Here is a 23,157-nt window from a genome sequence, read left to right as displayed (position 1 = left end):
CTATCTTGTTATGAATTCTTTCTTAAATACTACAAAATACGTCATCACAGAGGTGTAACTATCCTGTGTAATTGGCCCAGGCCTGATGGTCAGCCTGTCCATCAACTTCAGAACCAATGATGGGTTGGCTCTGAAACACAGGAGGGGGGCAGGGCTCTCTCTCTTTTTGCTGGAGAAGAAGAAGAAGGAGACACCCCTAGGACTTCTCACAGCAGCCGTCTTTGTGGTTTCTTGATCCCYATCCCCCACCACCAGAAATTGGACCAAGCAAAACCATGACAAGAACTTTCTAAGTGATCTGAGACAATGATTTAACTTTTCCAGAAGTTAACTAAAACCACACAGGACTTCCATTCCCTAGAGGTAATGTTGATTTATTCTCACTACTCAGAGAGAGCAGTGGTTTATCTCCCATCGCTGTAAGAGGTATGCAGGCATCTACTGATCATGGAATCCCTGTTTCTGCTATTTCATCCATCAACAGGTTATCAAGGGCTGTGTTTTTGCTTGAGGAAAGCAAACACATCRCACTTTTCCAAGAAAAGGGTTAATGAAGCAATTGATGAAAAATACATTGGAGATAGACCCACAAAGTTCAAAATAAACATCTTTTGAGATGAATGTGAAGTCAAGGGAAAGTTTTTTTGTAAGACTRTTATATTTATAGGCCTCCCAAGAGCTACTTTCCCTCTCACTGAGGATGTTTCACAAGAAAGAATAAAAATCACCACAACAGTAATTAAATACTTCTATTTATTTTTTTCATTAATACAGTATTTCCTTCCCCACAGATGAATAAGGTATTTATTAAAGAGCTATCAAAATAGGGTGCTATAGATTCACTTGATTCTTCTGGAAGACAATCTGCTTTAATATTATTCAGAAACATCACTGATGCCTATAGAATAATGAATCATTTTTTCCCCAGCGTAAACATCCATAATGGATCCAAGGCACATAACTATTAATTTTGTGAACCAGGTTTAACCCAGTACTCAGAACAGAAATATACCACTTGAAAAGGTATAAGAATTAGTATCTGAAGAGAAAGTTTATTAACAATGAGGGCAGATCAGGCTACTGCCAGATGCTGGATTATTGTACTGGTAAAGATTAGAGTTTCGATTTCTTCTGGAAGAAGCTGGCAATAGCATTTACACATTCATCAGACAACCACCTCTCTGTCAGGACTTCACACTCTCTACTGTTGATTGCATGGAGCTTCTCCTTTTCCACACTTCGTAACAGCTGCTTGGACACTGCCAAGGACTGGAGGAGAAAGAGAGGAACATTAGGAAGCTGTTTTCTATACTTCAGTGCTTCAGGAAATAACACAAAACGCACACTGGAATCCTAATCCAACTACATTAACATCACATCTCTTAGCTTTTAGTCAACGTTTTCACTGGAAGTATTTATTACATTTAATTCCCAAGACTGCTAATAAGGTGGAGAAGGCTCATAGGAAGCAAACACGCAGTCCACTAAGTGCTAATAATCAGAGTAGATGGGCATAAGAAGTGAAACCCATTCACCTGTCTACAGTGCCAAATGCAACCCACATTATCAGCAGCTCACACAGGTGTCTCCTGCTGTCCAAGGGAACATAAGAAGACTGTGACTTCAGCAGTCTTGCAAAACCTAAGCTAGGGAGCAGAATCACTGAATTCAGCAAAAAATTAAAGTCATCCAGCATCACCTTGAGCACCTAGAGTGCACACAGTACAATTAATAATGCAGAACCAGTGGTAAGGTTCTTAAATATAAATAGCTGCCAAAATATAAACCTAWGAGAAGCCACCCAAGGCACTCACAGAGACACTGTACAGATGGATTAATCAGTTAATTTTTAATGCTTTTCAGCCACTGCATCTCTGTGGAGATGTCTCAGATGTCTTACACTGTCTTAGATACAGAAAAGAAGAGAGGGATCTGTTTCTGAGAAGCAGAGGGATAGATCTGTGCTTGAAGGAAAGAAAGCCTCATTATTTCAATTAAGGATGAAGTGAAACCAAGTGACAGGATAGGTTTGGCAAAAGAATTGGGAAAGCTACAAGGCTTAGAAGGTGGAGAAAAATTTTAAATACTGACATTTTTGGGGAGGCTTGCAAAAGCTTCTAATCTTGCCCAAACTTCCTTCTGGAAACTTCTCTCAGGGAAGACTTCAGTCACAAGTCCCTGGGCACAGGCTTCTGCTGCAGTCAGCTTTTTATTGAAAAGCAACATCTCACTCGCCTATGTAAAAAAAAGGAAGTGTGATTCAACAAGACATAAGACTTGAGTAATCTGACAGGGAAGCTGCATGCTTCCATATCCCATTCAGTTTACTCTCTTGCTTATTCATATCTGCCCTTTGAAAAGAAAAAAGAATCACAGAACAGATTTATTACTATTATTATTCCTGTTATTATTACAGACCTCCAGATACCAYCTACTTCAAAGCCCCTGCTCGAGCAGGGTATTCAGTCCATCATTCAGGTCACAATGAAGAGGTTAAGCAAGTTATTACACCCAGTATCAYCCCCTGGGGTTCATCACCAGGGACTGGCCTACAGTTCCTACTGTTCACTAGGACTGTACATTCTTCTTGAGCAGAGCTCCAAGGCTGCAATCTGAAATTAACTCATCATAAATGGGTTTGTTCACTTTTGCAGTGACTCCAAGATTTCTAGAACATGTACTGGCAGGGTGTGTCTCATTGAACAGACTACTCTTGACACTTGGATGTCTATGAAGCACTTGCTCTACTCTTTACAGATATAAATCCTGCTCAAAAAATACATTATATTAATGCATGAAATATCAAATAGGTATTTAAAACTACCCAGATTTTTTTCTGTGGGATATCAAAGAAGCAGAAAGGATTTATTCTGTTCTGAGAAAAGAAAATTTGGATTCTGTTTCTTATTTTTTTTCCTTTCTTTTTAGTTACTGTTTCTTTACTTAGTTTTCTTATTTCTAGAGTAAACAGAGAAAATAAAAGTATGGACAGACCATGCTTACTCTCACAGTCAGAGAATACCAACACACAAAGGTCAGATCATCCCACAGGCAGTACAGATATTCTTACCTTAGCTAAGCCCATGATTTTTGGAAACAGGTAAGAGGAACACCCCTCTGGGCTCTGCCCAAGTTGACTAAATGGACTGTGAAATGTAGCCTGGAGAAAAAAAAAGAGAACAAAATAAAGGAAACCTTACACCAGAACATGCAAATAAAGTACTAGGATTTAATTTTCATTTTAAAACCTCTACTGAGACAGAGTTCACCAAACACATCTGAACTGTTACCATAAAAGGCTTCAATCGTCATCTGATAACACTGCTTTATCCTCTCAATGCACTCAAGAGCCATAATTCCATTCCCTTATCCAACAGCTCTATTGACCAAGTTATATTATTTGAATATTTGAATTAAYTGAATAGGGAAACTAAAGTGTATGTGCGAAATGTTCAGAAAGGATGTTCATGCACATCTGCCTTAAAAGTTATTAAATCCATATTCCAAATAACGTCGTAGGCAAAAAGCATTTTTGCCTTTCTGAAGGCACACCAAGTTTATTCTTCTCCTGAAAAATTCAAGTCACTGAATCTTCTTTCTCCAAATTTTAAGTGAATCTAAAATGAGCCTGTGCCAGAAATCCAGCAAGGAGCCRTACAAAATAATACCATAATTGCAAGTTAGAACTGAACAGTGAACAATATGTTAGAACAGAGTACAATCAACTGTGAAAAGACTTCAATAAATTTGAAGGTAACAGGAAAATTCTCATGAAGGATAACCTAAGTGCAAGGCTAGGTTAGATCCTACAGAAATCCTCCAAGAACTGTTACGAAGSGTACAAGCAAAAGCTGTCCCAGTGCAGGCAGGAAGGTACTAACAGACTCCAAATAATGAGTTTGTCATGGACTTTAAACACAAATRCACAGAAAGTGAAAACTATGTCAGACAATAAGTATGGAACTAATATAAGTATGCAGAGATTAAAAAAAGAAGAAGCACAAGGCAAAAAKGCATTTATCAATTATTATATATACAACCAGCAAAAGGAAGTTCAAGTATGAATTTTAAGCCATTCAAAAAACAAGGATAAATATTAATAGGACAAAACATTTCATGCTTATTTGGATTAAACTTCAACTAAATCTATACTAACTCATGGCTGTAAGAAGATGATATGCTGAGGGGAAATGATTAGACTTGCAAATAGTCTTAATAAAATGGAGAGATATGAGTAAGAAGATACTATTGAATATGCACAAGTTAAAGTTTGTCAGGAATAACCTGGTATGTAGCATGTGAGATATGATAGGGAAAACTGTTCTAGTGGCAACTTTACAGTAAGGGATCCAGGTGTTAGATCAGATCACAAGTATGTAAATCTAATAACACAGTGGGATGTCACATCAGAAATACAGCCTGCAGAATGTGGAGTTCTTCTGCTCCACTTGACATCAGTAAGACATGAGCTGGAGTGATGTGTCCAGCTGGTACTGTGCTTAGAGACACAGAACAACTGGAAAGAGTCCAGAGGAATGWGACTGCAGGCCACATGAGGGAAAGCTGAACAAATGGCAGCTGTTTAACTCAAAAAAAGAAAAAGCCTGAGAGAGAGTAGGTAAACCTGAGATATATCAAAGGGTCTAAGTACACTGGTGGCTAAGGTTATTCTAAGGGAGGATGACAATAGTCATCTTTAAACTGAGGAACAAGCAGGTTCACCCTGTAGCGAAAAAGTACCAGATGAGAGGGGCAAAAGAGGGAGAATCTAATACTTTTCTCTAAAATAAGAGTTCTATGGACCATAATTGACTGAATAAATCACACACATTAGACAAGCATATGTCAGGAGTGGCATGATCATAAGTGATCTGTAATTAATTACTTCAGCCAGTTCTGAACACCCATTCCATAATAAACTTTTGTTCTCCCTTTCACATCTAAAGAGGGTCTTATAAACATCATTTCACATCAGCTTAGAAGAGGGTCTCTTAGAAAAGAGCCTCTAAGCTGGAGTCAGTAACTTGATAAGCATAACTACAGCACAGGAAATTCCATGCATGTGAACCACTGGCTGATGCATCCCTTGGCTGGTAACTAATACAGGCAGGTGTTCCTTGATCTGACATAAAAAAGCCTTTAGACATTTTTCTGAAGTGTTCTTTTCTCTCAGATTACCCCAAATCAAATAATATTTGATAGAGACTTAAAGACTGTCTTGGTATAAGCCATGTAAYGTACTTACTCTGTCAGAAGCATAGACAAGGTCACACAACCCAAGGACTGTTACACAGATTCCAATAGCTGGGCCATTTACCACTGCAATCAGTGGTTTAGGAAAATCAATAAAATGACCCACAAAGTCTCTAGAGTGAAAGGAAAACAGAAGATAAAGGACATAAGAGACACATGTCAAGTGTTTTTCATCCAATATAAACAAATTTCGAAACAGTGATTAGWCACTGCATAACAAAAGCCATGAGCTAGATAGAAAATATGTAGTGTATGGCTTTTGAACCTTTCAGAAATGAATTCTGACAAAACAAGAACTATTTGAAACAGCTGCATTTCCTTAGCAACTAAGAATCAAACATGTACATGTCACCAGAGCTTTCCTAGTTCCTGTGATCAACTTATGGAAGTGTTTCCTCTTCAGCTACCGCTGCTGAATACACCCTTACTGACAAGTCTTCTGCCTATACATCAACCCCAACTCCACTCATGGGATAGCCATTCCCTTCACAGACTCTGTTCTGCAGTGAAGCCCCAACAGGCACCAACACAAGGATGTTACCAGAACACAGAATTCCCTGGTGCTCTTCTGCAAAGGTTCAAAAAACAGCATTTTGTTTCATCTGACAGCTGCTTCTCCATCCAAGAGGTGCAAAATGCATTCTCAAAATAAGATATTTTCCAAAAGTGAACAGTGTTGTAAGAACYCCATTTCTCTGGCATCTCTGTCCATTGGTTGTAGTGAAGCACTGTGCTAGTGTACTAGCAACAGCACAGCAAACACAGGCATCTCACAAGAACAAGGTGAAAGACCATAAAGRACAGGAGATTCTGCATTGTGCTGAACACCCTACAAAGCACTGCAGGCTGGAACACCTGCCAGGTACCACAGAGCAACATCCTCACAACAGGTTCACACTGCATCATTATCACTTCCAGGGGCAATTGTGATCCACAGACAGCTCTCTAAATAAAAACTGCAACTGCAGTTCATGCTTAAAATATAAATTATTTTATAAGTGCCTAAGTAAACAATCCAACTTGCAAGCATCTCTCAGATGCAATGATCACATATATACAGAAATAAAAGACAAGACAAAATCTGCTCAAGTATGGGAAAGAAAGAAACAGCCCCTTGTGTCAGATGACATCCATGATCTTTTTGGCCTTAGAAAATATATTCAGTTAACAGGTAAATTCAAACTTAAAGGCAGAACCCAAGATCTCAGAAGTACTGGGAAATTTTGAACAAGTTCATTACACCTGTCCCTATTCAGAGAGGTCTGACATCATTGAAATAATTTGGTGTTTCCTGCTAATGTAGAACTGTTGGATACCAAAAACCCAACTATTTTTTTCATATACAGTTAAAACWATTTCTTTTTCATTGTATCTGCATGCACTTTGGGGACTAAACAATGAAATCAAGTCTTTAGCATCACTGTACATGAAAGGACTTTTAATATTAATCTATTTATTTCATACAATTAATACCATTTTCTCCCACATGATCTTTGTGTTTATGCACATGGTGAGTCCTTAGACASAGTCACCTAAATAGATGAATTGCAGCATAAACGGATCCCTGCTGTTGTGTTTTCTAACAACACCTGCAAATTATATTTTACCCTTTACAGTAACTTATGCATATATGAAACCAAGATGTTCTACTTGAGTAAGACTGCTCCATCTTTTGCCATCTTCTCCATTTCACCAGGCTGGACATTAGTGAAATTATTCAGATCATTTCCACTACTATAGTAGTCTCCATTTCCTGCAGAGAACACATAGTAAATGCAACAATGGTTTCTGAGTGGGAAAGAGAAAAGAAGCTTTCATTTATTACATTTACAAAAGAATTTAATCCTGAGTAGCTAATATTATTAAGTAATTAGAGGGATTTTTTCAAACTATATACAGTATCTTAAAGGATATCTATGGCTTAAAACTAAGTTTTGACTGTCAATTTGTTGAAAAAAAAAAATCAGTAAAAGCCAGAGAATATTTACCGTGAAATATTTGATGGGGAAAATTAATTTTCTTTTTTTYTCTGTAACAGTGTCAGATGGAAAAAATATTTTATTTATTTCCCAGAATACTTTCTCAGGATTTGTTTTTTTTTGACAGCTCGCACCCATTCAATTAGATGAGAGAAACTTTTTAAACAGGACAATGGAAATGTAAGTTGATGCATTACTCTTCACCCATCTTCAAACAGATGAAGGAATCAAAAGTAGACAAAAAAACCTATTTAGTATRTTGCTGAGTTTCACATTTTTCATGATCTATTTAGAAAGAGACATAGCATTCTAAGGATAAGACTGACAGCACTACAGCATTGCATTGACATCATCATACTGGAAGATGGATTCTTCAGAAAGAAACAGATAAGATGGCATTCAATATATAAGTCAGTTAAAGGTACCATCAAGAAAGGAAGAAGCTTTTAAAAGCAGACTGCATGACCCAATTGCCTAAATCASCCTATATTCCATGAGGACATTCACAGCATGGGACTTAATTTACACTGCAGTGCTCTCACTGTGTGAAAAGGAACAGAAAGGTTTGCGCAGAGGTGCTTGCTCTTGGCTCATAGCTATATCTGTTAGACATTCTTGCTCCAGTTCCATGAATTACCCTGCTTATCTTGTAAGGGGTGTGGTGCCACTCACTGCTACARAAAGGAAATTAGGCATCCTGGGAATGGGAACCAGGTGCAGGAGAATTTGCATGGAATTATCTCAGAGTAAACAGGTTTAAGCCCAAATTCACCTTGAATTCACACTACTTAGTTGCCAGTCAAAACTCAAGTTTTGGCTAATTTTGTAAAAACACACTTCTCTGCAATGAGCATGGGCCAGACAGGCAGCTACTCAAAAGTAATGAAGCCTTTAGTAGTATTTCATGTCCATTTCCTCAACTGAGAAAGATGTTTTGATATAACAGCAAGCTTGTTAAAGAATTTGAAACACCAGCTTGAAGAAAATATGCCAAAACATTTTGGAAGATCCTTGGTCTGTAACAGAGGAAAGAATTTCCTCACTTAATTTTATCTTAGTCTAAACACAGGTTGATATTTCATGTCAATATTATACTTTGGTATAGCATAAAACATACCAGTAATAACTGCTATGGTAGAATCATTTTTTCCAGCTTCTTCAAGTGCTTTGATAATTTCTCTGTACATCTGCAAAAAAGGAAAATCAACAAAGTACAAATATGATGTTGCAAAAAAACATAAAAATGAGACTGACACTGACAACAAGGAACTCAAGAGACAGATTAACTATGATCCCTTTAAGTACTGAAAATTTTCCATGCACAGGAATTTTGGAATTACATGTGAAACACTTCTGAACATAAAGACACAGGCTTACAATATTCAAATCTTCCAGTGCAAATCTAAAGGGCAAAATAAAGTCCTCTGGAAAAACAAACACTGACCTGAAATAGCAAATTTCCACAGTGCTGTTTAAGTGGACAAAACAACATACTAAACAATCAGCAGCAGTGGGGTGAAGACCCTGCTCTGATATCTCTGCAGGATGATCATGGTGCTTCCAACAGGTRGGATTTATTCATGAGGGTAACTATGGGAAACAGAAGATCACCTACACATACACTCAACAGTTCTGAGCCAAAGGCTGCACAAATGCTTTGTTATACTCAAGGCTGCAGTCAAATCTTGCATCCAAAACACAGGCCAGCCTTCTTGCAGTTTGCCATCTTAATTTAGGGTAGTCCATAATTCTATATTAAGTTTGAAAGAAATCAAGAAACACAAAAAAGCCTATTCTGTAAAATTTTAGCTGAACGATTTCTTTTAGTACTGGATATTTAATCCTTAGGGTGTTGTTGAAGTCAGAATACTAATCCCTCTAAAATTCAGACCACCATGCTTTAACCAATTCTGTTAAACCAGTAGTAAGAACTCTTTTAAGATTTAAAAAGCTTATCCAGAAAGAAAAAAATCAGTAATCCTCCCAAGTTCATTTTTTCACCTGATGGTTGATGGCATTTTTCCTMTCAGGTCGGTTAAACATTATCTTTGTGATATTGTTTTTGGTAGTAACTATTAATGTTTCATAGCCATCATGTCTGCCCTCTTCTGGAGAAGCCTCTTTCTTCTGACTATCAGATTCTGCAGAGACCAGACTTAAGACAAGTTCAGCATATTTCTGTCTGGCATTATCCTGCAATAAAAGAAAATACATTAAAAAATAGGGAAGAAAAAAAGGGGAAAAAAGGGAAAAATAAACTTTAAAAAAAGTAAGAAGAAAATAACACAYATAAGACTATGAAAAGCTAAAATTTAAGTCAGTTACATTATTAATAAAATGGGTTCCTGGGTGGAGGGGGAGGGGAAGGTGACTGCTTCAGGACAAAAGAAAACTAAAATCTCCATAGGGGGATGAGGAGGGGAACACGCTATCTTTGAACACTGCAGAACATGCTTCAAGTCACCTTAAAAGCAGCAGCAGCAACAGATTCACAAAATAAAAGTACATAGATGGGATGATCACATTTATTTGCTGGAACAGTGCCCCCATCCATGCCTAAGATTATTTCTGCCATATTCTCAGCATTTACACATTTCTATGGATCCTTTGTTTCTGCTTTCCAGTAGGACATTTCTCCAACAAAAGTTTTTATTTTAAATATGTGTTGCTGAAAATAAGAGCACTGAAATGGATTGTACAGCCATTTTAAATTGCTCGCAGACAATAGTTTTCATTAAGAACATGACACACAGAAGCCTAAAGAATCCTATTTCTAAAGTAAGCAGTGATTTAAAACAATTTTAAGTATTTGGTTGTTATAATCTAYTGGTTTGAAAGGATAATATACTTTGAACAGTTCTATAATCCATAATGAGTAGCACATGAAATTTTCTATCCACTCTCCACTCTAACTTGAAGAGCTGACTCTTTTCCTTAAATGCTTCTTAACTACTCCCAAAAGCTGCATGTCAAAAACAACCCCAAAACCCCAAACTAAACAAAAGATCAAAATGGAAAACTCAAAAAAACCAAAGCAGCACAATATGTTATATTAATGAAATTATGCAACTGTGTTTTCTTAAAAAAAAAAAAGGGSAAAATACCCCCTCAATATGAAATAATCTTTTTGACTGAGCTCAGCAAGTACTAGGGAGCAGCACGCCTAATGCAGCACTGACACAGCTGATTTGAAAAGCTTGTTTTCTTCATTTAACAGCAGCTGAGGAAACTGTGGTAGCTGTAAGAGTCAGACTTACTAAAGCCTGCATGAAAAAGGAATGCTTAGGTATCTCTGTATCTTTATTCCTCCTGCTTGCTTCACTTGACTTCTCTAAAGGTTATGAAAGATATCAAAAATGTCAAGATATATTGAGAAAGAAATAATGCAGAGAGGCTCTCAATACACCAATTTTTTTAGTCTTTTAGTCAACAGCATAAGAGACTGACTTTCAAAATTACAACGTTATAAATATGCTGAATTCAGAGATTTGGGTTTTGTTGTAAGAAGTGAGAAGCTCAATTAATCTTTCTTAAAGAGAACAGCAGAACAGACCATAATGCAAAAGCCACTAYTTTTATTGGAAGTCACCACATACGATGTCTTACACAGGTACAAGCTGGTAGTAATAATGTAGAGCTAGGCTAACACACTAAAAAAAAAAAATATATATATCTCCAAACACTGAAGCAGTGAAGTGATTYGGGAGCACAGTACAGAACTTTTTCATGGCTGAAACAAAGTTGCTCAACTAGCATGTAATATTTTTTGTCATCAGTCGCTCACTGAAAGATAGAGTAATCTACAAAGTATCTAAGTGAAATTACAGGATTCATCACCTGAGACAAATTGCCAAGAGAGTTCCATGCATCCCACTTGGCTTTCTTGACAAAGTCCAGCATACCTGGTTTTGGGGCGTTGCAGGGACCTTCAGTAGCCTGAAAAGAGAGTGAAAAAAATTATTTAAACCTCTGATTAAAGTTCAGGTGATTTGGTAGAAAAGATGATGACTCCTTTGAATAGTTATCTGATCAGAATTCAACTCTGAGTCAAAAGGAATACCTACTGGTTGGAAAATATTCTGACAGTTCACATACCATGAGGTTTTTAGTGTATGCTATTCGCTAATATTGTGTTTGACTTCCAGAAGCACCTAACCAACAGAAGAGACACTAGTWTCCAAAACACCCATAGTAAGTTCTCACACCTCAGAAATTGTGGAAATATTGTACTTAAAAAGAAAGTTAAAAACTTGTTAGCTTTGTGAAGAGACCATTGAATAGGATCTATTAATTTGTGTCTTACTTCCATGTTGGCCTTGCTCTGAGCAAAGGCATTGGACCAGTTGAACTGCAAGAGTCTGAGCTATCCTGAAGTATTCTATGATCAGTTTTCCTGAAGAAAAATAAACTATTGGAAAGAAATATTTCAAATGGGAGGCAGGAAAGAAAGAAAGAACACATTTATGAGCTCACTATTAATAATTAGTAAAGCTACCTGGAACCATCAGCTCTCTTTAAGTTTTTATTTAAATGAGCTACTGATTGCCTTCCTCAACATAACAAGCCTGTACTGACCCTGCAGTCAATCCTGGTCCACAAACACTTCCCCAAATACCAATACAAAAAACCCTGCAATGGACATAAAGCTATTTCCACAAAGACCTCCTTTCATGATGTGATAAAGAACAACCTTCACTCAAACTGTGTAGGAACAATTCCTTGAATTCAAAATAAAAAACCAAAAAACCCCAAAYAAAACCTACAATGACCCTACTAAAAAAAAAGATAGAAGAAACACCAGAAATCAAATGTCAACTTCCAAATGTCAACACCATTATATTATACACCCAGCTGACTGTAAATATAATAAATTTAAGAGGAAGCATGCAGCATACTCTCTTTTTCTGAGGCATAAGCCCTTTTCCAAAGTTGAGTCAGTATTATTATATGGAGGGCATCCCACAACAGATATAATTGGGATCTATTTCTYTGAATAAAGATTTTTACCCAAAGCATGAAAAACAGGTTTGGCTTCCCTCAGAATTTAGGCATTTTAAGGGGCTGATGTTTCAAGAACAGAATTTGAGCACATAAAATGAAGAGCCTGTTAAGACACAATACATTTGAACAGCCTGTATTTTAAATAAATTTTTCAGGTCCATCCCCTCAGGTTAAAAATGCTCCTTACCAAACAAAATAAGTCAAGTCTACCTGTTTAAACAGAGCATAGAGCTTCAATTTAATTTCATTCCCAGGATCTTTTTTCAAAAGCTTCAGCTGTTCTTGAGCCTTTTGGAAGTCCTTCTGGTTGACCTGCATGGTGGCTGCAGTCATGTGCAGGTGAATTGTTGGAATGCAAACAGCTTGTGCTGGCCTGGCAATAAGTGGGGGAAAAAAAAATCCCATTACTTGATTTTTGTGAAAGACTAGAGGAGAAACAAATATGCCATTTTTTAAGACATTTAAAATAAATGTGAAACATTACATACTGCACTAATCAAAACAACAAGAAGAAAGATATTAAAAGTCACAAGAAAGTTGCTTTAGAAGTTTGCTTTTGCTGCRATATAATTAACCTTTGGAAATAATTTATTTTTATTAATTATTTTAATCTCATCCCCTTATAAGCAGCACCTTGATTAAYCCAGCATTCATTTCTGGGTCACTCACTACAAGACAGACGTTTTGGTGCTGGAATGTGTCCAGAGAAGTGGACAAAGCTGGTGAAGGTCTGGAGCACAAGTCCTATGAGGAGCAACTGAGGGAGCTGGGGGTGTTTCCCCTGGAGAAAAGGAGGCTCAGGGGAGACCTTATCGCTCTCTACAAYTGCCTGAAAGGAGGCTGTGGCCAGCTGGGAGGCCAACAAGCTGGAGGCTGGCTACTTCTCACAAGTAACAACTGACAGAACAAGAGGGAAGAGCTTCAAGTGGCACCAGCGAAAGTTTAAGATTGGCAAAGAAAATTTTCCTAATATCCAGACATGTGGTCAGGCATTGGAAGAGGCTGCCCAGGGAAGTGTTGGAGTCACCAGGCCTGGARGTATTTAAAAGATGTGTCTATGTGGCATCTGGGGACACAGCTCGGTGGTGGACTTGGGCTAATGGTTGGACTTGATGATCTCAAAGGCCCTTTCCACCTAAATGATTCTGTGATTAGCAGCTTCATATGTCACAAATTAAGACAAGTATGCAGCCCGTCAGCTCTGTGTAATCTTTTCAAGTGAGTGTGCTTCTAGCTAGAAACACTTCAATTTGAAAGCCTGATTCTCCAATCAGGGCAGCACAAGTGAAGACCACTTTCAAAATGCATTTTGGAACAGTACTGGCTGCAAACCAGCTTGTAGACACTCGAGAAAMAAAAGGTAGTCAAAATATTCTGGGAGCACACTTCCCACCAGAAAAAGATAATTCCATCAAAAACTTCCCCAAAAATACCAAACCTAACCCAACTCTATAATGCTTTGTAAAAGCAGGTTTACTTCAGTCAAGTTTGGAATCAAAAGCCAAGAAGTCTAATAATTTTGAGGTATTTCAAGAGGGCAAACACATGTTGCCACAGGGGCTTTTTTGTTAAATTGCAATACACATTAAACATTTTTACTATTTTTAAAATGTTCGCAGTTTATGCATGAACCTTCCTTCTCTACCCTAGCAAAAGAAAAAAAGGCCAACTTTCCCCAATCTAACTTACAGACACACCTGTCATGTTAGAACATCATATATGATAGATTTAATAATAATTTCAAAATCAGTCATTTCAAAAATTAATTAGTATCTCAGATGGAGACTGACAAAATGCTTAATCAATTTAATCTTAATATTTCAGTTACAGAACAATCATTTTAAGATCACGGAAACTCTGCCTCTTTATATAGACCTAGTGAGAATTTCAAAGAAATTCTACTGCCTCCCTCAAAAATATCCACATTGCTCATAAATTAACAAAAGTTGAGGATGAGCAGCCAGGGAGAAGAAAATGCCATAGCAGCCAGTCTGAAGGTATGTACACACATATATTTATGGTTAAGGTTGTTTTGTTGTTTTTTTTTTTTTTTTCATTTAGCAGGTCACAGTTCTCTTCCTTATTAAGGACGCAAAGTAGACAAGTTAAAAGAGGATGAGAAAACAATCGGTTGAGTAAAAAAATCTGGCTGAGGAAAAGTGGAATGATCTTTGAGTAAATCTAGACTCAGAGGAACTTCGCTGTTTGGTTAGATTCACTTTTGCTTCATAGTTACAAAATGTTTGGGTAAAATAGTCATCTATTCACTTCAAATACTCCATCTTTCATTCTTCTTTTCCTCCTTACCTACTGATTTGTAATAGGAGATTGTGCAACTTAGGTGTTTATTGAACTCTGTTTATAAGAAAAGGCCTTTATAAGAAAGGCCTCTTTCATTCTCCCTTGCTTCTTGTACCTCAATTGTCTGCAGGATATTGATGATTCATTCAATTTCTTCTGCCTTCTGATCTCTAGACATTTTATACACATCAAGAGATGCTCATCAATTCTTGACATGCTAAGGCTAAGCTGATTACTGTGATTTCTCTATTAAAATAACAACAAAGGATGAAAACACAAAGGAAAAATCAAGTTATTTCACAATTAGTTCATCCTGGGCACAACCTCATTCTTCAGAGGCACACACAAACAGCAGGAAGAGAGCTCCTCAACCCCAGGTAGATAACACAAAGTGAGGAGATCACTCCCGACACACAACAGCACTGCCACCTCTGGCACTGCACAATGGTACCATGCCAGAGTCCCAAGTACAGAGGAGCAGGAGAGGCTGCTGCAGCACACTGTGGGACAACTTGCTCCCTTGCTGGGACACTGAGTGCTTTTTAGTCAATCATTGAGCAAATTCATCCCCCATTTTAGCAGGACTGAGGAAACCACACAAGGCAGCCAGAGAGCCTGGGGAACCCAACCTACAAGCTTTTAATCCAAGCAGAAAAAGAAGCCAAAAAAACACAATCAAAAAAACCCTCTTTATTTCSCTTTCTCATCTACTCACTGTAACAAAGCAAAATAATTTCCTTCACAAAGCTTCCTGTACGTTGCCCTGCRCCCTGTGGCCTGCTAGCTGCCACTGCCCCACTGCTACAAATTACCTTTGCTGTAGTGGCACTCACAGAAGGGTGGTGAGGGCTGGGCAACCTCCCCCAGCTGGGTAAAAAGCCAGCTCCCACCAGAGAGAGGAGCAAGAGGAGTCACAACTTGGCAGAGCAGTCAGAGTCCATGACAAATGCCTGTGCAAGATCAGTCACTGGGTACTTCGTAAGTTGCACACTCTGAAAAAATAAATAAATCCTGGGCATCACTGCCTGAACCTGAAAGACCCAGGCTGACAATMATTTAATATTTATTCCTTTGTTTCAGACATCTCTTTGCTGCCCTTTAATTGTTCAAGATATCTTGGAAGGTCACCATTCATCTATTCACTCTACCTGCTCACTTAAATGTCTCTTATCTCAATAAACATTCAAATGTAAGTCTCTTAAATTTAACATTTCCATTACACGGAAAGTAATTTCTTACTGTTTATATGATTCACAAAAAGTCTGCAAAGCCTGTTATAGGCAGACCTCTCATTTCTGATTTGTTCTGTCACTTGCATAAAGACTTTTTTAAGAGTTAAAAACACCAACATTTTGTAAAATACTGACTTCTCGCTTTGKAACTGTTAAAGCAACATATTTTCCTCATTTAGATTAAACAAAAGTCAAAAGTTGTCTTTGCACAGGAAWCAGCAGGCACACTCATCAAAAGAAAGGGATGGATATACCTGAAATCCATCTTCCATTTACTTAGTAAAAGTTTTCTTTTAAATGTTAGTAGATCCTGGGGAAATAAAGCACATAGAAAAGCAGTTAAAAATCCTGTTAGGATCAAAAGCAGCGGGTGATGCTAGACACACGTGGGTTTAAACCTCCTGACAGAAATGGAAAATGCTCATTTTACATTATTTTAAGTAGCTTGAAGGAGACTAGGAAGAAAAASAACAGGAAGTGTTGTTAGACATAAGCAAGAAGCACATTGAACTGTCATTTGGATGAGTCCTGCAACATCTTTTGTCCATTATGAGTAATACTTCAGATAATGAGTACAACAGCCCTTCTTTGCCATGATCACTATCTCCAGGTGCTGTCATCTTTTCCATTGCTCTTTCCAAATGTTCCTCATGCAGAACAGTGAAGTGGATGGTAAGCATCCCTTGCCATTTCGCACACACAGATGGTATTACAGCATCATAAAGTAGCATTATTTCTGCTCACATTCTTTCCATCGTAAGAGAAAATGAAACAAAATACTGGTTTGCTGCTGCTATTGTTCAAAGAGTTGCATGGGTTGGTTTTTGTTGTTGTTTTTTTTTTGTTTGTTTTTGATTTTGGTTTTTTTTTTAGTTATGACACAAAGCAATCAATTCCCACAAGGCTCAAGGTGCTAAGTGTTTGGTCACAACCTAAAACAAGCTTCTGATTGCATGGCTCTCCAGAGTCCCTGCAAAGAAGAGATGGGACACACTTCCCAGCCCAGTCCACAGCAGATTTGCAGGCATTACCCAGACCTTCAATTGTTCCGTAAGGTTCAGAAGCCTAAAACCTATCCCAAAARCTTCACCTGCTCCAGCACCAGCAAGTGCTGCTCTTAAGGATGCTGCAAAGTCACACAGGAGAGCAACCAAATGAGACCTCCTTGCTCCCTCCCTTTCCTCAGTCTGTTGGAACACATCCATTCACATGCATGCTCCCTGCCAGTCTTTGCCTGCTGGTGCCTGGACAGTACCAGTCCAAACAATTTCAGGCTTCAGTCCCCCTCTTTCAGTAGCACTGCTCTCATTTTGATCCTCCCTGAAAATTATCCTGATTTTCCTCCCCAGAGGGGAAAAGGGATCTGGAGAAGGAACAGCAACTTTCCATCATTAGTTCAGCTACATCAAGGGGCGCAGGAGCAAAGCTGGTGGGAAAGGTTGTCCCCACTGACAATTGCAGCAACTGTTCAGAAATGAGGCATGTGAGGGGAACAGAAACCTGTATTTAAACTGTAACCAAGAGAAAATGAGTGGACCACCTGAAAACAGAACTTTAACCTGACACACCAACTTCTCTCATTCCCCCCTCCCAAGCCTTTATATCAGAMTCTCGACCAAGACTGAAAAAAAGAAAGTTTGATTCCCAAATAATGACAGTGAGCAAAGCATTAGCAGTACCACATTTCCTTGGTAACCAGGAAAATAATGTTTATCGTTTTCCATATTCACTTGCAGCMTTTTCTGCATAGAGTAAATTTATTCACTTCACTTTATTTTGCTGACAACAGGAAGCTATTGTCTATGCCATTAACATAAAAATTATTAGAAAATTTTAATCTGCAGGTTCCCCAAGTTATCATTCATCATACCATTGATTATATTCTACTGAATCCAAACAGATAACTATGTAACATTAAGGACTCATAAWTTTTTTACATAGCCCAAGCACTTACATATAAAGAGCTTTCCCCATACAGCTTAAAGTGGAGAGAGCTCATTTCTGCCACATCTCTCCAGTTATTCTCCCCATACAAGCTACCTAGACCTGAGTTGGGAAAGACACACCTGACAATGCTAAAGCAAACTGAACATAGCATGTTTGGAACACTCATTGCTCCTTTGATGTTGGAAAAAAAAAAATAAAGAGAGGTATGTAAGAGCATAGATGGTAAATTTAAAAATAAATTCTATGTAGTTTCTTCTGGCTACAGAAGAAAAGCAACCCTTTCTTTCTTTATGCCATCTTTATGCCATCTTATCAGGCTGCTTCTGAAGAAATTCAGATCATTTACCTATACACACTATTTCTCACCATATTCTCTTTTCAGGTTGTTTTATTTTTTTTCTTGCTACTGAATTATTTTGGTTTTCATGCGTGCCTGTCAAATCAACATGATGCCTACTGCTGCTGTTAGACTTGTAGCTGCAAAGCACTCTTCCTTTAAGTTGTACAGAGTTGTATAATAGGCAGTGACATTACAATACGAAAAGAAACCTCAGCTTGACAATCTTTACACTAATAAAGGCAAATTACTCCAGGTTTTTATTTCYAGGTCTGTGCTTTCAAGTTTCTTCTTTTATACTGGGAAATGTGGAGTAACCACACGAACACCTTCCTTTGCCTCTGTCATCCTTACAGAGTCTGTCTGCTTCCACAACCATCTAATGTGAAAATTTCTCCCCATTTGTATACACCTCTTTCAAGATTCTCTGCCATTAGTTAAAACTAARCCAAATCAGAACACAGATGAAATATCACAGAATCACAGGATTAACTACATTGGAAAAGACTTTCAAGATCATAGAGTCCAACCTATTACCTAACACCACCATGTCAAATAGACCATTCAGAARACAGGAGGGAGCACAGCCAGGACAGCTGACCTCAACTGKCCAAAGKCATWTTCCACACATTGCAATGTTAYACTCAGTGTACMAACTGGGTGAARATGGCTGGAGGATGCTCATTGCTCCTTGGGTCCAGCTGGCTATCAAGTCAGCAATTGGTGGTGAGCAATTTTATTGTGCATCACTTGTTTCTCTTGGGTTTTATTATTTTCTTTTCCCATTTTCATTACAATTAATATTAGCAGCAGTAGTAGTAGTAGTATTAGCATTATTATGTCTTGTTTCAAATATTGAACTGCTCTTCTCTTGACCCATGACATTTAGATTTTCTTTCTGACTCTCGTCTCCACCAGGAGATGGGAGGCACTGAGTGAGTGAGTGAGTGAGTGAGTGAGTGAGTGATTGCATGGTACCCTGGCTGGGGTTAAACCAAAGCAATTCATTTTTGAATGCCTAATGTGGGGCACAAAGGGTTGAAATAACAACAGATCAGACAGAGGATTTTAGAACAATTTGTTAAAAGCATTTATTATATTAGTTCAATAGTTGCTGGTCACAATGCTGTTCCGTTTGCTCAGAATTCATGCCCATGTGCTCACAGCTCCTGATTCATCCATGAGGTCTTATCAGCATCAAAGCTCTCTAGAAATCAATGCACTTGGTTAATTTGGGGAAATATGAAGTTTTGTTAACCATGGYGATACCATGAAGGACTTGATGATTCAGCAGACAGAACTCTAGCCTTCCCCCCCAAAAAAATGCCCAAGCCATATATGGAAAACAACTATCCTTTCCTGTTCCACCAGCACAGTCCCTGGCAGTACCCCACTACACTGCAAWGTGAAGTAACAAAAATTTATTGTTATCAGGCAATAAGAATGTTTCCAAYGTTCTCATATTTCTAATGCATCTAACTAGTAGAAAAGATCAGTTCAAATACTCTATAGCTAATTCACTTACTACTCCTTTAATAAACAGAAAGAAATGGAAGTCAAATTATTTCCTCCTTTACATTAGAATGTTTCAGGAGTTGTTCTAAACACAARTTTGGTGTATAAATCCTTATCAGCTTTTACTATTTTACACTCCTACAYTGTTTTGACATATAAAAACTAGAGGATAATTATGTGTCTGTTGGCAAATTGAATGCTGAATCACTGTTGTTTAGTGCAAGTGGCTCAGCTGTGCTTGATAGTCTCTTTTTCAATGTTACAAAATAGCCAAGAATGAAGGCTCTAGATTACCATTCACTGAGATATTAAATAGTCTGATCTTTGTGCTCTATGCAGTCAGAGTTTTGTTTTATTTTATTTATTCTCTCATCACAGCTGCTGGGAGGGAAACTAGGATCATTTCCTGAAATCTCCACAAGAACTCTCTCTTTCCAGCAGACTTAAGTTGACTGGGACATGGTGAATGACTGAAGCATGAGAGGACCTCCAGTATATCCTCAGTCTATGTAAGACATCTCTACAAGCAGGAAGATTTACAGACAGTTATCCTCTGAAACACATCAAAAGTTAAAAATAAGAACTTTAGTAGGAAAAATATAGAGCTGCGATACTCATACATGTGACATTTGCTGAGAATCACTGAGAGTGTATTGCAGCATTTGGAGAGTAGCACACTCAAATAGGTTCTTTACACATCCTTATCCAAGATGAATTAACAAAAAGTTATGAACAAATAGAATAATTTCCCTGCTAACAGAGAAAGGAAAAAGCCATCTTGATTTGGCTTGCAGAGACAAATYTTGTTGGCTGAATGGAGAAAGAAGAACATGAACTTTAATGTTAATAGCTTATGGACAATGTAGATAAGTTTCTTGACAAGGATAAAACCAGATGCTGGAGCTCCCCCCCCACATCAGAACACCCACTGACACTCCTCATAGTGCAGCTCAATCAGTGAAAGGAAACAAAAATTTTGTCTGAATCTTACTTTAACTCCTGRATCCATGACACCTAGATACAATGGGGGCAAACACAAAGAATACTGAACAAAACAGTTAACGAAGCAGCATTTGCCAAAGGCTTACCCTGTCCAAATCCAGAGCTCTTTCAGACAGCATAGAATTAAACACACTAGGTCTAAACACAAAGTACCACACTGCTCTTGGTTCTGTCAGTATTTCCAGAACCAAYAATCAAACAAACCAACAGGTTGTCTTTAAGGACCTGGGCCAATTTACTCAACAAAAATCTGATGATCTGAAATGGAAATTATACATATTCCAAGGGACTTCACARCATGTCTTCTAGTAAGACAGTGTAAAAAGCCTAAATTCTAGCGTTTAGAAGGTGCACCTAAAGCAGCAGCTCCCAAAACAGAGGTCAGAAGATCATGTTCAGTAGTGCCAGTTACTAGCGGGGATGCGACATGGGCAGAGTCATATTGGCTTCTGCTATTATTGTGGAGATTATGAAGAACTCTTGGTTAGGGAAAGAGGCGGACAACCCATATAATCTGTAAATTCTTCCTCCGAATAAAAGTGTGTTTTATCTGGCATCTTACTGGCAATTAAGRAAAACAACAGAAAACCAAACAGATTCTTTTGTTTCAGAAACAGGCTGACTATGCTGACATATTTGAAGCAATAAGCATTTTACAGATATGTATATCATGGTATGAAATGACAGCATACTTGAAATTAACAATTTACCCTGTTAAATGGTTATCTGTTAAGGACCAAATTATTCAAGAATTATTGACTATTCTGTAAGCTAWATGCCTCTTACACCAGACCTCACAACAGAATAAATATTAGAACACCTTACCAGAAAAACAGTAGCCACTCTTCTGGAGGGCCTAAGAATCAGCAACGAATCTACACAACACAATATTTCTAATCCTCAAGAAATCATTTTTATTCCCAATTAAGAATGGACTCTTCTACTCAACACCAGTGAGGCCAYACYTGGATTACTGTATTCAATCCAGAGTCCTCAGTATAAGAGAGACATGATCATACTGGAAAGGGACTAGAAAAAAACCATGAAGATCACAAAAGGTCTGGAGTATCTCACATATAAAGAGAGTTCTAGAGAACTGGGATTGTTCAGAAAGCTGTGTTCCAAAATAATCCGTCCTCAAGATGTCAAGACATCTGTCAAGATGCCAGACACCTTGGCTTGACATTAGCTATGAACTGTGAAATACAGCTCAATTACATACAGTTTGCTGCTCTGGATTACATTCTGTGGATTTTAACTGCTGTGTGTATTTACATTCGAAACAGTTTAAGAGGACACTTAAATAAGGACATAAGCTTATCAAGACAYTTTTCTGGAAAACAATCCAACCATCTCACTACTACCTTTTGTCTTTAAAGTCGTATTTGTAAACCAGGATGTGCAAACAAGATGCCATAATTCCTGCAATTAACATGAGTGTTTGTAGAGAAAATAGTTGTTCATTTTCCCTTGACTAGTCAAGTCCAATATTCAAAACACAGTGGATTAGTTTATTCCAATGGTTTAGTTTATTACAATAGTTTATCCTACACTTCATAATCCTGGCCCTTAAAAAAAAAAAAAAAAAAAAAAGATAAATTCAAGTTCCATGAAGACTTTAGTCTGAAAGACTCTGAAAGTTACCTTACAAATGTTAAGGCAAACTGATCTTACCACTATCTTGCAAAATCTTACTGCAAAAGTCAAATTGCACAAGGTGTCAAGAAAGAAAAGAAGGTGGTTTACTTAATATATAAAACAAAAAAAATTACTACTAAAAAGGTAAGGAAAATATGATGATCTCTCTGAACTTTCTATTGACGTGCGCCAACACAGAAAAGACTAAGCTTGGGGTTAAAAAAGTTTAAAATTGAGGGAGTTATGTGCTCTGCATGCTTTTCCAGTGGCCAGGCAGGTCTGTGAAACACATAACTCAGACCACAAAAACCAACTAGAACTAGAGACCCAACCTACCAAAGGGAAGTTTGCAAAGATGAGCACAGTTATTGAGCAGGAGGAGCAGARCAGAGTACCTGAGCACTACAGAATACAGCACAAGACAAGGAGAACAGATACATGGAAATCTGTCACAGAAAAAGGTGAATGATAGGGAATAGCAAAGAGCTGAGCAAGGCACACAAGYGCAGCCTGAAATACAGCACCAAGAAGCACAACTTCTAGAAAGTCAGAAACCAAAACRCAAGAGCCTGTGTAAGACAGCAACRGGGAGTAAAAAACATACACCTCAGGGCTGCCCTCGTAGGATCAGGGTATGTGTTTTGTACTGTGGATAAGACATAACCCTTGTACATGGGCACATTTCCCATGCTAGTAGGCCAGGAAGCATTCCCACCCAGCTGCTGGCAGGTGGGGAAGTTGGCAGGCAGATATTTGGGAGGCTGCAGGACATCTGCTGCCTATGCCACACTGAGATCAGGAGGGAAACGAGACCCAACTTGCCCACATCTGGGAAAAAGTTTCAGGCATAAGAGACTTCTACTGCTAGCACCACAGATTTTAGTACAGACCCACAGGAGCCCAGGAGTCTTTGCAAATAGGAGTTTTAAGACTAGAGCTTGATCTATGACTT

General features: G+C 38.0%; 1 protein-coding gene across 3 annotated transcripts in view; it reads right to left on the bottom strand.

Annotated features, from left to right (window-relative positions):
- Window positions 1–734: 734 nt before the first annotated feature.
- The window catches only part of ECI2 (enoyl-CoA delta isomerase 2), a 24,461-nt gene continuing 2,038 nt past the window's right edge, over window positions 735–23,157 (bottom strand). Inside the window, exons 2-12 of one of the 3 annotated variants that reach the window (XM_057369145.1) lie at window positions 16,021–16,076; window positions 15,347–15,526; window positions 12,444–12,606; window positions 11,070–11,168; window positions 9,234–9,425; window positions 8,350–8,419; window positions 6,904–7,006; window positions 5,246–5,366; window positions 3,071–3,160; window positions 2,092–2,235; window positions 735–1,269 (exon numbers count right to left, since the gene is read on the bottom strand). In XM_057369145.1, the coding sequence (XP_057225128.1) occupies window positions 1,114–1,269; window positions 2,092–2,235; window positions 3,071–3,160; window positions 5,246–5,366; window positions 6,904–7,006; window positions 8,350–8,419; window positions 9,234–9,425; window positions 11,070–11,168; window positions 12,444–12,566 (1,098 nt within the window). In that variant the 5' untranslated portion in view covers window positions 12,567–12,606; window positions 15,347–15,526; window positions 16,021–16,076 and the 3' untranslated portion in view covers window positions 735–1,113. The remainder of the gene's footprint in view (window positions 1,270–2,091; window positions 2,236–3,070; window positions 3,161–5,245; window positions 5,367–6,903; window positions 7,007–8,349; window positions 8,420–9,233; window positions 9,426–11,069; window positions 11,169–12,443; window positions 12,607–15,346; window positions 15,527–16,020; window positions 16,077–23,157) is intronic. The other 2 variants (XM_057369146.1, XM_057369144.1) reach the window with 2 other exon arrangements.

The sequence above is a fragment of the Malurus melanocephalus genome, unplaced genomic scaffold (assembly GCF_030028575.1).
Source record: "Malurus melanocephalus ecotype Western Australia unplaced genomic scaffold, MMel_1.1 scaffold_103, whole genome shotgun sequence".
Taxonomy (NCBI): domain Eukaryota; kingdom Metazoa; phylum Chordata; class Aves; order Passeriformes; family Maluridae; genus Malurus; species Malurus melanocephalus.
The sequence above is the reverse complement of the archived record's forward strand: the minus strand, read 5'-3'. Positions and strand labels throughout refer to the sequence as shown.